The 16,689-nt window shown below is 45.8% G+C and overlaps 2 protein-coding genes and 1 non-coding gene across 3 annotated transcripts in view; 2 read left to right on the forward strand and 1 right to left on the reverse strand.

Moving 5' to 3' along the window:
- Positions 1–1,618: 1,618 nt before the first annotated feature.
- On the reverse strand, positions 1,619–10,488 carry pex2 (peroxisomal biogenesis factor 2). Its single transcript, XM_056584272.1, has 2 exons — positions 10,435–10,488; positions 1,619–3,499 (listed from the first exon to the last, which is right to left on the reverse strand). The coding sequence occupies exons 1-2, from the start codon at positions 10,436–10,438 to the stop codon at positions 2,475–2,477; spliced, it is 1,029 nt and encodes a 342-aa protein (XP_056440247.1). The 5' UTR covers positions 10,439–10,488; the 3' UTR covers positions 1,619–2,474.
- A 111-nt stretch (positions 10,489–10,599) lies between these two features.
- LOC130377277 (trichohyalin-like) overlaps positions 10,600–16,689 on the forward strand; it is a 69,627-nt gene continuing 63,537 nt past the window's right edge. The window contains exons 1-2 of the mRNA XM_056584318.1: positions 10,600–11,188; positions 13,183–13,332. Of these exons, the coding sequence (XP_056440293.1) occupies positions 10,973–11,188; positions 13,183–13,332 (366 nt within the window). The 5' untranslated portion in view covers positions 10,600–10,972. The remainder of the gene's footprint in view (positions 11,189–13,182; positions 13,333–16,689) is intronic.
- On the forward strand, positions 11,265–11,346 carry trnal-uag (transfer RNA leucine (anticodon UAG)). Its single transcript has one exon. It is a non-coding gene; the product is annotated as a tRNA-Leu (tRNA).

Below are 16,689 nucleotides of genomic sequence, written 5' to 3' on the forward strand. Positions count from 1 at the left end.
TAGCCTCGCACCTCAAGGTGTACGCTTGCTTTTAATCAAATGGAAAGAGATATCTCACTACTGTATAGGCCTGTATAAGCTATTGGATCATTAGTTTTGACCTTGCCGGGCCACCATCAAGGACGGTATATATTTTCGCACTGTGATCCACATGACCACTGCTTAAGGAGGATCAGGTCCTAAGGGGTCAGAAGAAGAGAAAGAGAAGCATTGAAGTGGTCAGATGCAAACGGTAACGGCGAACTTATGCGTGGAGGTAGCTGTGAAAGTATGATCTATTTTAAGGGAAGTCGACTCGCGATTTCAGCAGAACTTCCATCAACGAGTTTGAGAAGGTGCGTTCAGAGACGTTGTGACGGTCGTAAAGGTTATGGATAAAAGAGACACGTCAGGATTCAGAGTGTGATCGGCGTTATCAAATCACACACTAAAGAACAAGGGTGCATGCTGCGTAGATATAAGAAAACTCTTGTATTTGACTGAAAATGTCCCCCCATGTAAAAACTTCATACATTCTGGGATAAAAAACCGCAACGATTTAATGTTTTCAACTGGAAAAAGATATATTCGGGTTCACCTACCCTTTAACATTATCTACATGTGTGTGTGTGTGTGTGTGTGTGTGTGTGTGTGTGTGTGTGTGTGTGTGTGTCAGCCAACCTGTACCGAGGTTGCCTGCCGGTCAGCAATAGTCAGTCTTCAACCCAACCCCGGTCTGTATTGATCTCCCCTGCAATCAGCGATTGAGCCCCAATGATCAAGAGTGCAAGGAGGGAGAGGGAGCGAGGGGCTGGGCAGGGGGGGTGGGGGTTGAAAAGAGGTGATCCTCCCTGCTGGCCCGTCTTTCGTCAGCCCGGGAAAGTCTTCCCTCGGCTGGGGTGCGTTTTTGCCCGGGGCCGAGCTCACTGGTTGAGGTTAACTCCGGCATAAATAAGCATCTTTGGACTCATTACAGGGATTAGAGGGTAATTCGCCTGCAAGGAAAGAGATGACTGCTGGGGGGGTTTGGTACAGTTTACTACAGTCTTTTAGGGAGGGCGAGGGCCCAAGAGATTACAGACAGCAGAGAGAGAGTGGGGTGGTGGGATGGGGTGGGGGGGAGAGTTGCACGAGTGAAAGAGCGAAAGGGGAGAGGCTGTCAAGTGTGTGTATGTTTGTGTGCATGCATACGTGTGTGTGTGTGTGTTTGTTTGCATGCGTGTGTGTGTGCGTGTGTGTGTGTGTGTATGTGTGTGTGTGTATGTGTGTATGTTTGCATGCATGCGCGTGTGTGTGTGTGCGTGTGTGTGTGTGTGTATGTGTGTGAGTGTGTGTGTGTATGTTTGCATGCATGCGCGTGTGTGTGTGTGTGCGTGTGTGTGTGTGTATGTATGGATGCGTGCGTGTGTGTGTGTGTTGGTGTGTGTGTCTTAGTCAATCTGAGCCCCTGGCTGCCCCCTTGATCTCCAGCATGTTGGGATGCTGTGAAAAGGGATAATGGGGCATTGGAAGCAGTGGGCCTGTCTATAGAGAAGTGTGCTGATTGTTATAACATCCCCCCCCTCCCCCCCCCCCCCACACCCCAAACCATCCATCTCTTGCCTCCACTTAACTAAATAAACACCCAAGAGGTAGCACTCTATCAATTTTAATGATGTTGAAATAGAATTTAGGCACAAAATACACAACAAATGCTAATTTGACCGTGATGAGAGGCATCAGAAATTCCTCCCATTATTTATTTAGCCGACTTTCTGCATTTTTCATCAGAACAAATATTCCCATTTCAACAAACACAAACTCATACATTCTCACAGACACACACACGCGCACACACACAGAAACGGACACAAAAAATCCGGGGCATAAATCAACTCGTTTTCTTCATCAAATATATGCTCTGTGTGGTTCTCTGCAGTCGGTCAAGTGCACCAATGACAAATAGTTGGGTCCAAAGTCCAGCCGGAGGAATGGAGGAGGGGGGGCCGAGGGACTGTCAATATATGCACACATACATTACACAGGTCTGTTCTGTGTGTATTCGGACAACATTGAGACGTCATGGGGATCGCCGGAGTCCGCTCAAACAAGCCCGAGCCCGGGCCGGCCTTCCGCAGGGAGGGCCGTGGGCAGACACAGTCTTTCAACCCGGAGCCCGACTTCAGCCAAAGGGTTGATTAAAAACTCTGTATTTATTGTCCTTGAGCGGTATCGGTTCAACTCTATCGACCGTTATCGCGACGACCGCTGTCTCCATCTAAACGGGTTGTGATTAGAGAGCTCATGCCCTGTGTATTTGATTAGTATATCAGCTTTCAAGTATCACCAATCGGGCCACTAATTCAATCATACGTAATGATAACAAATGTTACTCTTTGTTCCCGGATAGAGTAGCGTATTTATCGACATGGCACAGATAAAAAAAATGAAATCTGAAATCAAACCCACGACTATCTCCCCGAGTCTGTACTCAAACACGACGCAGCACTCCGTCGTCACCTCGCCTCCATCTCCACCTCCATGTTGACAGGCTTCGGGAGCCCCGCCTCCGCGCCGCACCTGGGGCAGGTGAGGTAGGCGTCGGCCACGGCGTGGCTCTTCACGCAGTAGTAGCAGAAGACGTGCCCGCAGCCCGTCGTGTGCGGCATGGTGGGCCACTCCCCGCAGAAGCCGCACTCCCGCCACACGCCGACGCCGTCCACCGTGCCGGGCCTCTCCGCCTCCCGGCCGAGCACCAGGGAGTAGAACGCCGCCTTGGCCTTCCGCGCGTTGACCAGCGGCAGCAGGAAGATGAGGAACTCGGCGAAGCCGTGCCACAGCAGCTCGCGGTTCATGACCTGGTAGCTGACGTCGCGGCCGGCGTTGGGCCGGCTGAAGACGGCCCGCGCCCCCACCGCGCGCTCCGCCAGCGCCGGGTGGCGTCCGTTGCGCAGGAACACCAGGAAGTTGAGGAGGCCGGCGATCTGGGCGGCGGCCGAGAGGAGCGTCAGGGAGCGGCGGAGGCCCCGGCGGAGGGGGCCGCCGTCCGTCGGTGCGGCCCCTCCGCCCGCCGGCCCCGAGCTCAAGCCCAGGGCGAGCAGCAGGCTGTGCGATCGCTCTCGGAGCCAGCGGGGGCCCACGGTGAAAAGGGCCAGGCCCAGCCTCTGGCCCGGCGTCAGGGGTCTGTAGCTGGAGGCGGGGGTCAAAGGGGAGGCCGAGGTGGCGGCGGTTTGGCGGGTGTTGTCGTGGTAACGCAGGCTCAGCAGGGCCTGCCCCACCGTGGCGCCGTCGGAGTAGAGGGTGAACCTCCAGAGGAGCAGCGCGAGCAGGGCCTTGAGCTCCGGCTCGGCGGGCGTCAGCAGGCCCGGCCGGCAGCCGCGGAAGCACTGGGTGAACTGGCCCCAGATCAGCTGCTCCAGGGACGAGTCCAGCTCGAAGGCGTCCAGCTGGTTGATGCGCAGCACCGGGATCTGGGGGTCGGCGCCGCCGTCCGACCCCGACCCCGAGAAGTTCTCGCTCTGGCTCGCCGCCGTCAGCACATCTACCAGAAAAGAAGAAGAAGAAGAAGAAGAAGAAGAAGAAGAAGAAGGGGAAAAGTCCTAAAGAGGTTATTTTCAGTGCCTTCAACTAAATTAAACCCAAACAACTAAATGCTGGAAGTTTAGGCTATAGTTTGACATCGATTTTACAGCGTTTAGCCCGGCAAATCTAAACCATGGAAATGAAAATATACCATTACGCTTTCTAGCCTTAAATCGATGCTATTTTGCCCATAGGTTTTTCTTTAATATGCCAACAAAGGCTTAAGCTAAAGAGGGCCGACTGGGGGTGGCTGCTTAGAGGTAAACCGCGGGCGGAATGAGGCTCGGGAGGTGAGGCCTGGACTGTAAAGAGGGTTACTTTTCCTTTATACATCGGAGTGGAAATCACATTTCACATGTAAAACCCGTCCTTAATGCAACCTTTGAGCCGCGCTGTGCGGAGAAGCAGAGGTGGTGGGTGGGGGCCGCAGACCGCCTCTCTGGAGTGCATAAACACAGAAAATCCCAACACACACACACACAGAGGGCGAAGCCCAGAGGTTTTCTCCGTTGCTGCTCTCCGCTCACAGTAGAGATAGGGGAATGTGTGTGTACAAATCACATCACCCGGGATTAGGCCAACGGCACAGTTTCTGGAACGCCGTAAACATCTGCCAAATGTGGGGACTTCTCCAAACCTCGGAGGACCACCCCAGCCCCCACCTAACCCCTCATGGGATCTTGCCACTGTGCCGTCCCGGCTATTTCTTGTCAAGGATGTTTGGAAATGCTCCCCGTTTTATTTTTTTCCCTTTCCATTTGCCCCGTTTCCTCAAAAGAAAAGGAAAAAAAACTAACTTAAGAAGTGGAGGGCTAACTAATGCAGAGAGAGAGAGAGAGAGAGAGAGAGAGAGAGAGAGAGAGAGAGAGAGAGAGAGAGAGAGAGAGAGAGAGAGAGAGAGAGAGAGAGAGAGAGAGAGAGAGAGAGAGAGAGAGAGAGAGAGAGAGAGAGAGAGAGAGAGAGAGAGAGAGAGAGAGAGAGAGAGAGAGAGCGTAAGAGAGTGTGAGAGAGAGAGAACGATTGAGAGCAAGAGCAAGAGAGAGAGAGAGAGATATTGCTTCTTTTTTTTACAGTGGCTTTTGTGTTTTGTCGAACAGGATTTGTCACGAGGCTTTAAAAGAGATTTCATCCGGGTAAATATGGCAGTTGTGACAGAAAGGGAGAAATATGACGGTCACTTTAGACGTTTTAAAAGGGGAAAGCGGGGAGAAATAAATAAATCTAATATGCGGTGACGATGTTTGGGTTTATTAAAAAGGTGCACGGGGCCTGCCGGTGTATTCATGATGTTTCAATAGACCCAGGATACACCGTCCAACCAAGTTAGAATTAGCAAATGAATGAAAAATAAGAGTGAATTCTCTTCAGTGAAATAAGCAGGTGTGACCAATTCTTTGAGCTGCATCTGAAACGCTGGCATGTTTGGTAACTAAAAGCCGGGGCCTGTGACGCAAGTAAAAGTTTGGATTAAAAAAAACAGGGGGAAAAAAACCAGCGAGAGTTGCTCTGAATGTGTCTAAGCTAACCAATAGACAGTCTCCATTTCTTTTAGTTGGCTTTTAAAAGTCTACGCTTGATAGAAATAAATAAAAAAATAAAAAATAAAACATGGGGAGATTAATATGCGCCCTGTGTGTGTGTGTGTTTATGTGTATGCATGTCAACTATAACTGATCTACCCAGCTTTAATACAGTTTAGCGAAGCCATCAGTCCATAGAAGTATACACACGCACACGCACACACACACACACACACACACACACACACACACACACACACACACACACACACAAGCAGGTGGTAAAAATCCCTGTCACTGCAGTCGTGTCTCGCGGGAGCAGAGCCTGGCGTCCGATATTCTCTTCAAAGCATTTTATCGAGCAGTTTACAAGTTATGAATGAATATGTTGTATTCGAGTGGTGGTGGTGGGGGGGGGGGGGTAGAGAGAGCGAGGTGGGGTGGGGGGAAGGGGGGGGGGGTTGACGTTATTGACAGCCACCTATCAATAGTAATGCGACTTTTGTAAAAGGTCTGTCAATATTAATGTAATTATGATGTAGTGGGATCAAAAGGGATGTTGGAGTCGGGGGTTGGGGGGGGGGGGGGGCAAGTAACATCTCTTGCCCGCTGCCATATCAATAGCAAGGATTGCTATTGACAGGCTCCCTTCAGACTTGCAGCACTTGCCAAATATATAACAAGCAGACACTTCAGTCAATGCCGCCCGGCCTATAAAAAAGAAAAGAAAACAAGAATGTCGTCTGAATTTACAGGGGCTTTGAGCGGGGACAGCTGGAATCCATGTTCCTGGCGCAGTACTCAAAAGTCACAGTCAATGTTTTTCTCCCCCGGTATTGTTTACAGTACAGTAGGCAGTGGCGCGCATTTATGGGTTACACACGCAGGCGCGCTCCCTCTGGTACATACGTACCCATGTTACAAAGACACGTGTGTAGTGTGGGCCCACTCTACACTGGACAGGCTGTGCTGGGGGTATTTAACCGCACATGTCGGCTATCTCCATGCTCGTAGATTAGTATAGACGCAAATAAGCGATGGGGGATGGCTTGGAGGGGCGGTGAGGGGGTGTGGGTGGGGGGGCTGGCTGATAAGAAGGACTGACCTTGCTGGTGGCAGCCAGCCCCACGAGGTACGGGACGTTTCCTGCGGGCGTGCGTGGCCCTGGGGTGTACGGCAGGCTTTGGCGTCTTTGGAAAGGAACGGCAGAGACAGGGGCCGTCTCTTTGACCTTGGCTCTAAAGTGTGTGTGTTTGTGTGTGTGTGACTTGTATGCGTCACATTTGTGTGTGTGTGTGTCTGTGTGTATTATGTCGTGTGTGTGTTTGTGTCGAATGTGTGTGTATGTGTGTGTGTGTCTGTGTAATATGTCGCGTTTGTGTTTTTGTCACATGTGCGTGTGCGTCTAAGTTTGATGTGTGTGTGTGTGTGTGTCGAAGAGACGGGTGAAGGCTACATTGGATAGGAGGACTAAGGGGACTAGGGAACAGGGAGCTGAGGGGAGGGGAGGGGTAGGTTGGTGGTGGTATGGGGGGGGCCGGGGGGTTGGGGGGGGCGGTCTCTTGGGGATTTTGTTATTTCGCACGGCGGACAAACGTTCAGAAAACACAGGGCTTTTCGTACGACGGCAGCTGTCAAACGTCTGGGCCGAATTCTCCCAGGCTTGCTGGGGTGAAACCCTAAACCCTTTAGATATGGTCGTTAGCATATAAATATATATATATATAAATATATATATATATATATATCTGGGTTGTGTTGGGTTGTGTTTGTTGAAAAGCACACTAAACCGGACGGTGGGCTTTCAAACGCATTTACAGCAGACTATAAAGACGGTGCAGATTCTGGATTCTGGACTAGAATAACACTGCACAACATGGCTGATGTGTTGTTGTTTTTTTCATCCCCTATTAATTTGTATAACAGGTCCAGCGAAGAGGTAACCCATTTCTCGAAGCACTCCCGCCGTCATTTATCTCCGGCTCGCCGCCCCCCCCCTCGCTCTTTATTGCGCCTCCTTCCTAGCCAGCCACGAGTACAGACCTATTAGCCCGGGCCCTGTTAATGGCCTCAGCATGAAAACAAATGAGAATGTCATATTTAGAACTTTTAAAGGGAATGATGTCATATAGCGGATATACCGCCAGCATTACATGGGGACGCCGGCATTAGCTGAGCGGCAAGCACACTAATTGTTATGGGTCCGTTGCATGAAAAATGAATGTGTGCAAATGTACGACTTCGGGGTCCTTCAGGCGTTTTGTGTGTGTATGTGTGACACACGCGCATGCACTCTAATGCTTCATCGAGATGCTTTCTCCTCATTCTCTAATCACCCAAGAGTCCTCCAAGCCATGAAGTGAGGGTTAAGTTAATGCCTGAGCAGAAATCCCTCCACCCGTCAAATAAAGTAGCACACATCTGACACAGGGAAAAAAAGAAAAACAACCCGCTGTTCTGTTTTATCTGGTCGGCTCGGCGGGTAAATTATTTAGGGGTATTAATTGATTTCATGAGTACGAAGGTTGTGTACGCAAAGGCTGTATGCGTAATAAGTACATGAGGGTGCTGCAAAAAAAAAACACAACTTAAAAAGGCATGAAACATTTAGATGCCAGAGGGCCATATCGAATGTGAGAGAGAGAGAGAGAGAGAGAGAGAGAGAGAGAGAGAGAGAGAGAGAGAGAGAGAGAGAGAGAGAGAGAGAGAGAGAGAGAGAGAGGGAGGGAGAAAGAGAGAGAGAATGGCTAATGAATGGGAAAATTTAAGCTGTGTCTCGGAAGTCAACGTGGAAGAGTGCTGCAGTTTATTTGACCAAGAAACGACAACGAAGACCCTCTTTAAGCAAAAGAGAATAAAAACACAATCATAGCGCCAATGTGCACTCACACTGTGTACTGTTATGTGCAACAATTACAGGGAGTAAGACTATACACCCACAGGGGGCCTATATTTGAACGTAATAATAATAAAAACAAGATGATCTGAAGAATAGGCTTTCCGAGTTGACAAGCTCACAAGACAATTGGGCCAAGGGTGGCAAATCCGTTTCATGATGTGAGGCTTATGTGAAGGAGTTTCATCATTTTGCTCTGATTTGCTCTATGTAGCAGGAAAGCAGAATGTGACCATTTAGGCTGATCTTTTAAATCCAACACCATGGTATTTCTCTGCATTCAATATTTAGTTACTTCCACTCCTCGCTAAATTGTACAATAAAAACAACTGTTGAACAATTTGAACGACAAATATACATATATAAACAAGTGAAAGTAGGGGAAATTATTATAGTCTTATTTGTCTCTGATCTGGACAAAATATTAGCTTTTTATATTCAACAATCAGATCTGACAGGGACTAAAAGTTAAGATACAATTCTTTCTTTTTGCTTTATGGTTATCCTCTACGCAATACAAAAATTAAAGAAAGATGCGTTCTGCATCCAATAAAGTGTTACAAAATGATGGTTGAAAAATATCTAATATCTTGGGACTACTTGTGGTGTTGCACAGTCTTTCTCACTCCACTAACAATAACAATCCAATAACAACCTGTCTTAGTTCCAGAAAGCCTAGAATATGATTTGCCAGACCTCTAGCAAGTCTTCACAATAATATTCTTTCCATGGACTAGTTTTGTAGTCTTTGTCATTTTAGTTTCTTAAAGTCCAATTTATCCAGCAAAAAATGCAGAGAAGGGACCAGAGGGGTCCTTTCTGACAGAAATGTACGCAAAACCTGCAATGGCCGACCTCTGCGTACGTCTGCGTTGGCATGTCTGCACAAACACCCTTTTCTTGTGACCTGCCTGAGTACCGGTTTCACACGAGGCATTTCCCATCTAGTCTTTTAATTGTGCTTATGTAATGCACCTTACTGTATCCACTTTCTAATGTATGTATCCTGTGCATGTGTGTCAGTAACATTGCATTAAAAAGGTTCCAACATGTATTCATTAATAACCTTTCACATCAAGAACAATTTCATATGGTACCGGAAATAAGTCAAATGACTGGGGGAAATGTACGGCTGGACTAGGTGTGCAGACTTCTGTGTGTTCCTTCTTTGTATTTGTGTACTATGATCCTTAAGAGGGACTGATGATGGGTCCTATGGCCAAAGTGTGACGGGCAGTGATTTTTCTTCCTTTTATTTGGTTTGGCCAGATCTCCTCACTGTTACCATTCTCCATGTTCTACTAGGTAACTGTCCCTTATAAAATGTAGCCTTGTGTTATTTTTGCGTTTCTGTTTGGTGAGTCTCTTTTGTTTGAAAGCCTATCATAATTTGGCTATTCGAGTACCTGAGTTACTCATGAAGGGTAGTTTGATATAAAGACTAACACAATAGTCTTCACATAATGTCTACCACCTGAGTCCTATGTTCAAGGGAAGTCGTTTTCTGTTGACGATGTAACCTGCTGCATGTGACCCTGAAGTGAGATCACAACCTAATTTAACTTTAGCGATTCGCTTAAAACCACACTCATTACACTAAGTGTTCCCATCCACAGGGTGACATGCTATGCGAGGGCACACTCTCACACACACACACACACACACACACACACACACACACACACACACACACACACACACACACACACACACACACACACACACACACACACACACACACACACACACACACACTTTCAATGTTATTCAGTCATACGTTACGCAACCTCTTCATAATGACATTGAATTTAAATTCCTGAGTGTTGCGTCTCTCTTTCTTTAACAAAGACAGAAATCCAAATCTACTCCATTTTGATAATAAGGCCATATGTAATGATGACTGTGGGGACCTGTGTTCTGGGGGGTGTGAGTAAATCTAAATCCACTGAAAATAGAGAGATATAACTGTAGAGACAGATTGAGTGAAGAGCGATGATTGAGATGAGAGAAATGAAATGAGTGGTCTCTTGAAAAATCAATAAGCTCAACTTTGCCATGAATCTCAATGTGGCAGTTTTTTTTCTTTTACCTCTAGTACTGATTACTTAGAAGAATAATGGAATGACGTGCTGAGCTGTACTACTGCCCCCCCCCCCCCCCCCCACCACGACCACCCTATGGTTGAGGCGGAACACGCAGAAGTACCCATCGGTTTGGGAAGAACGCATGACTTTCCACTAGTTTTATAAGCAGCACGACTTTATATGTAATATATTGTCACTATCAATTAATGACAATACAGTAGGATCGACTATGATACAAAACACATGCCCTAACATATGTTTGCATTACATATCTTTAGCATTGTTATTACACAGGTATTACCCCACTACTAGAGTATAACGTTTGGTCTTGAATGCATTTGGATTAGTATGCATTATAAACGAGGCAGGGTGACAGAAAGAGAACAATATTTACCCATATCGTTTCGTGTACAGGTGTACTCAACGGTGATCTGTGGTGAACTGTATATTTGAGAGGAAAACAAACTGTACTTCCGCGTTGCGCGCGACGACTCCTCCCGGCGACGTGACGTCGAAATCATGTGACCACCACGATCCAATCGGGCGACGCAGCGCCAACGTAGCGGCAAAGTTTGGAGGCAGAGATGTTATATATCTCTCCAGCCCATTTATACCATGAATCCGTTGTAGTAACGATGCATAGCAACCAAATATATGACGCCAACACAACCCCTGAAGTAAGCAAACTAACAGGTTGGATGTGCACCCAGTTATCAGAATATGGACGTTCCATTCGCCATGGGTATTCTCGGCTAACTAGCAACTAAACCAGCATGAATGACAAGCTAAGTGTAACAACAGTCACTGTTTTGGCTTGCTAAAGGTTTTAAGTTGACTTTAGGTATGCAAAGTTAGTTGCAATGTAGCGTATCTGTTAAATAATAACACACACACATATATTGTTCCGTTCGCAAAGTTCATTTTTTTCTAAAATGAGCCAAATCACGAAGCTCGGACTGAGAGGTGAGTCAAGAAACTTGACGTTAGACTCAACCTTGAGACTACACTGGACGCATGTTCCCCCTGAGAGCCCTGAAGCGATGCCCAAAAACATGCAAGACCTTATCTGCGAATTCAAAACCCTTTATGAGGAGAAGATAAAGCGCTTGGACCTTGAGACATCTGCAACCCCTGAAGAAAAGCTACAGGTGAGCCCGGCGAACGTCATTTCCTGGAAGAAGGTGTGTTTATGTAGTGCTGTGCGTAAGCCAGACATGTTACAACGGTAGCGTGGCCGAGCGGTCTAAGGCGCTGGATTTAGGCTCCAGTCTCTCTGGAGGCGTGGGTTCGAATCCCACCGCTGCCATATTGATACTTTACCTCATCGATGCAGTTACAATTTGGGATAAAAAAGTTATGATCAATTGCTGAACTTCCATATACCGAAACTAATTATCTCTGCTGTATATGTCTGTGATCTTTTCTAAAAGAAAGCCAATATATGAATTCAATTATGTGTTTTTGTAATGGACTCATTTCTCATATTGGCCTTCCTGTCAACTGCTAATGAGCCTGTTAACCATCAAGCACACTCAAATAGACACAAATAGCGGCTTATTACACAATTCTAGGGATTTCTGTTCAACATCTCACTTTGATCTTGGGCATACATAAACATAGATGTTATTGACAGTGACGCAGAAGCTGTCCTTTTACCCCCATAATAACACAGCCTCCCAAGTCGGTAATGATCCATTTTGAAATTCAGAAATAGGGGCTCTGGATGAAACCTTAGCCCCCCCCCCATCCCCATCGCCATCCATCCAATATAAGTCACAGAGCATCCTGTGGCCCCATGGATGGTGGGGAACAATCAGAGGGTGACCTCCGTGCTGCAAGACAAATGAGAGGAGGAAACAGGAGCGGTGCTTTCATAAAGCCACAGCACTTGTAACAGGTGGCAAATTGCATTAGGCCTCGATCCGAGCAGCAGAAATCATGGGCTCGGATGCACAGTCGTATTTTAGGAAAAGAGGAGCTCCTCGTCATTGAGATTGCCATGTGTCATCGTTTAGCCACAGAAAGTAGCCCTGCGCGAGCCGTACTGTGCATCAAAGCGGGTGTAACGAGGTTTGGGAGATGGGCCGGGGCCTGCTGTCCCCACTGGTGGGCCCGCGTAACAAGGTTACGCGTTTGGAACCCAAGAGCCTTCCCGAGTCTTAAAGCTTTGGCGTGACTAGTAAATCTTGGAAGATCTTGTTGTGGAAACACATAACTTAGTCTTGTGTACACGACCCCTTGGCTCAGGGGGTCGTGGGCTTTGTATGTTAAACGGGCGCCGGGTATTTTCGGCACGGGGGCTATCACTCATCTTGAAGGGACATGTAAACAATTGTGTGTCGTGTGCTCTGGGCGGTCCAGTGAGGGGGATTGGTGTACCTTGAAGTTCTGCCATGAAAATGTGTATGATATCGGTAATATAGCGATCGGTAATGCAGATTTATTTAAAAGTCTCTGTGCTGTTGCTGTTTCAAAAAAAATAAAATAATTCATAATCGGTTGAATTAGTGGATGTTTTAGCCAGCCATTTTTTGTTATTGTGACTGACTAGTATGGTCATTGGATATGGTTTTTCCTAGCATCGGCAATAGCAGTAGCATGAAAACAAAACATCAGAGAAAGTGGATTCTCTCTTAACCCTTCCCTAAACATGGGTGTAAACCTGGCCTGCTCAAAGGGCATTCCTTTACCATAACAAAGATAGAAAAAACACAATCATTCAAAGTTTTATGCTGTATTCAAATAGGATAAATGGCGATCCTCTTACAAAGACCGAGCTGAGCCTAGGTGAGCCATAGTGTGCAGCCCTAGGGCATCTAGCTCCGAGGCCATGTATCCTAATCCTGAACTCTCTTGTCCAAGAAAGCATTGATCTCTATGAAGCTGCCCTGGATATATAATGGTTAGATGCAAACAAATAAGTTGCAAGTCTTAAGATTCCCCTCCCTGGCTTTCTGTCTACCCTGACCAAGCTATTGATGGCTTTACCTTCTGAACCTTATGCTCTTGCTGCTGTTGTGTGAACTGTTCTGCACTTGTACTCGTTCAAGTGCTCGACTGAATAAAATACACTAATATCTACTCAACACAACACAACACAACATAAAGTAATTGTGATTGTGATTTGCTGTTCTCTTTACAGATGAAAGTGTATGCCCTGCAGTCTTACGTCAGTGATCTGACAAACCAGAACCAGGTTCTGGTGGAGGCCGTTGAAGACCTTGAGAAAGAAGCTCAACACAAGGTCTCCAGTGTGGGCATGAAGCTCCAACCCTCTGACTCTATCGTTCATGTAAGCTTTCATTCCCTTTCTGCCAAAATATGATGGTATGGGCTTTAGTTGATGGTGTAAAAGGGAGAGAGCCAAACTGCTATGACCTTGGTCAAAATCTTGATGTTGACCTGTTTTTGATTGCACCACATATTTTCTCCCCTGTTTTTTTCACATCACTGCATGCCTCTCACAACCTTGTTTAAGTTTTTTTTTTTCTATAGTGTACGCTAAGTGCTTTGGTTTAATGCCGTCTTATCACAATTCCAAGTAGCTTAACTACTTGCTTTCTAGAGGATTGAAGAATCTTTCCAAAAAAGTAACCCACGTCTTTAAGAATGTGGCCTTCCAATACGTAAGGCCCTTTTGTGTTAGAAACTCGTTTTTCGTTTTTTCGATTGAACCTTTATTTTACCATGCAAGTCCCATTGCAATCACAAGATCGCTTTTTCGAGGGAACCTTGGCCAAGGTAGCAGCAACACAGTTTCACAACCAGATACTACAAACATTAAAAGTAGATAAACAAAAACATATATATATATATATATATATGCCTCCAAAACACTTGCAACATTCTTTTTTGGAATGCCTTATAAGAAAGTTAAAGCACAAAATAATAAAGTAATTCTGCCGAGCGGATCTTTCAGCCCGTATGTGCGTTCAGCTACTATTTAGTAAGAAAGACGCGCAAATGTTTGCTGTGAATATAACTCTCTTTTGTATGTTATTTTGTATAGACCCTCTTTACTGAAATGTAATTGAATCCAAAGAACGGGGAAAGAGAAGGAAAGGGAGATGGGGAAAGAGACACAGGGAGCAAGAGAATGAATTGTAATTCGTTGCTTTCTTTCTCCATTCTCCACTGACGTTGTCTTCTGGCTTTCTTCTGAGGTGTCCTCACTTTCGAAGGCCGATTCGTCTCTGCAGAATCCAATCAGTGAGAATCACATGAATATTGTTAACAGATTATTCATAGGGACGAGGAAAGAATGCCTTATTTTTTTGCCTGCCTTTCACCTGAAGGAGAGTTTTGTTAATACACCAACACAGGTGGGGGGAGGGGTGGGGGGATTGAACATAGGACCTTAGAACAGTTTTATTAAGCACAACACTGAGCATTTATTTCTCTCCTTGAGGGTCCATATTAAAGGCCCAGTTGGGGTTCTTGTGATGTAGCGTGCAAAGCACAAGGAGGCATCAAGCAGGTAAAGGTCTTTGGCGAGGATCTTTCCAGGTTTGCGCCCCATGCTGTTTTTCTAAGACAAACCATCAATTATCATTCTGACTTAATGGCGGTGGAGGTGGACAGCTTTGTGCATTAATCCTGTGCTCAAGGTTTTTTTTTCTTTTTTCTTTGTCTCCTCTTTTTTCTAGCTTGCTTAAACTCAAGGTGCTACTGTAAATACGTGGCCACTTAATGGGTGACCTTAAAGCATTGTTCCGATTCAGCCCTGGCTGTGCTGCTCTTAACATTATTTCCGCCAAGAAGGTGTTGTTTTTTTACGCACACAACCAAATCCAAACCCACACACACACACACACACACACACACACACACACACACACACACACACACACACACACACACACACACACACACACACACACACACACACACACACACACTGTGCATAGAAAAGTAATCACAGTCTATTATACTTTGCGGCACTTATCTGCTATTATAAAGAAGGTCAGAGGGTTAGGTTTGTGTGTCTCCAATTCACACAGGTCGCTGTATGCGAGTCTTTGTATCGCTCAACATTTATAGCGTTCCAATTTTAACATTCATCGATCAGAGATGCTAATGCTCCTTCGTGGCATTGCTTCGGCAGGCGTTCACATTTAGATTTTCTATTTTCAAAACCATTCCTCGTTTTCTGGAAGTTTAAGTCTTTCCCTCAAAAATAAATTTCCTGTCTTTTATGCTGTTTTCTGCAGCTCAAAGCAGTTTAACAAACGTGAAGCTGATGATTATTTTAATATTTCATACGCAACGAAGGTTTAATTATTTACGTTGCTGCTTATTTTATTGACTTTGCAACACGTACTCTTCGATGTTTTGGCACTGGAACATCACAGCAACAACACTTGAGTATAGTGCTTTCAATCACCTTTATTATATTATCCGCACACAATGCAAATAAGTTTACATCCATATAAAAAAAATGCATTTCAAAGTGTTTCTTCATAGCTTGTTTTTCTTATTGGTTTAATACCTGAAATAAGCAAGATGGACTTGCACATTAGTGTTTTGCATAAATAGCCTTAAGTTCCTTAAAGCTTCGGAACTGAAGTCTTTGACTTCAGTTCCGATTTCAGGTTCAATGTACGTTTTCTTCATCGAAATTAAAATGATAGGTTTCTCTGCACCTCTATATGCCTTCAAAACGGCCTCCCCTCAAGTTGCTACAATCAACCTGATCGGCCTTGACGTTTAAAACTCTCAAGCCCATGGTTGGTGAGAACCCCTGCATGTTGCCCAGTTTAACAGTCTGCCTTTTATCTTCAGCTTGGAAAGCTTTCTTAGCATGGTGGTAGCATGGCCAAACGAGATGGAGTGGCAGGATACATAGCGGTTTATCGCCTTGCACAATGACCCCCCTCGCGGAGCCTCTGAATCTCCATCTGCGCTCATCTTGAGCTGTGCTCTTAGCGTCTTGTTTATGTTTGGCAGCACATTCTCGGCCCTGGGATCGGTAAACAAATACAACAACAAATGGACTCCTTCACTCAACAGTCTGTTAGGATAGTCAAGGGACAAGCGTGTGCTTCTGCCCTAATGTCCGTAATGCGAAATCCAATCAAATGAAGAGCATTTAGAGCTACTTACGGACTGTTCCACCATGTAAACGATGCAATGAGTTCCGTAATAGGGGCTCAGCTAACGTCTGATTGAATCCTAGTGGATGGTATTACTGGCGAACAGTAGGGGTTGCGCCGTAATGGACACTAAACAGAGGTTTGTTTTGTTTTTGTTTTTTTACAGTTAAAATGTCATAAAATTTCAGGCTTATATTCTCCCTTACATTATGCTGATTACCCCACTGCATGTACAATACAGCTCAGGCTTGATGAGGTATGTTTGTATTTTCTGCCTACCAAAAATCATTTTCTATTGTCACAATCTGCTCTGAGAACCACTTGGGTGGGTTCATGCCATGGAAGGAAAAGGCAATATGTCGCCAGAAAGTTTAGAACAATCATAACGGGGTGGGATTTTAAAAAAGTTTCCATTATTGACATCATACCTTACATGGTCCTTATTGCTCTGACGTGCCAAAACCTCTGCTGTTGCTTATTATGACCATGAATGATGGATTTGCCTTGTATCCAAGTCTGGCAGTTTGGACAGCAGCAATCCCCCCTTGCATTGGTTG

This window comes from Gadus chalcogrammus, chromosome 23 (assembly GCF_026213295.1).
Source record: "Gadus chalcogrammus isolate NIFS_2021 chromosome 23, NIFS_Gcha_1.0, whole genome shotgun sequence".
Lineage (NCBI taxonomy): Eukaryota > Metazoa > Chordata > Actinopteri > Gadiformes > Gadidae > Gadus > Gadus chalcogrammus.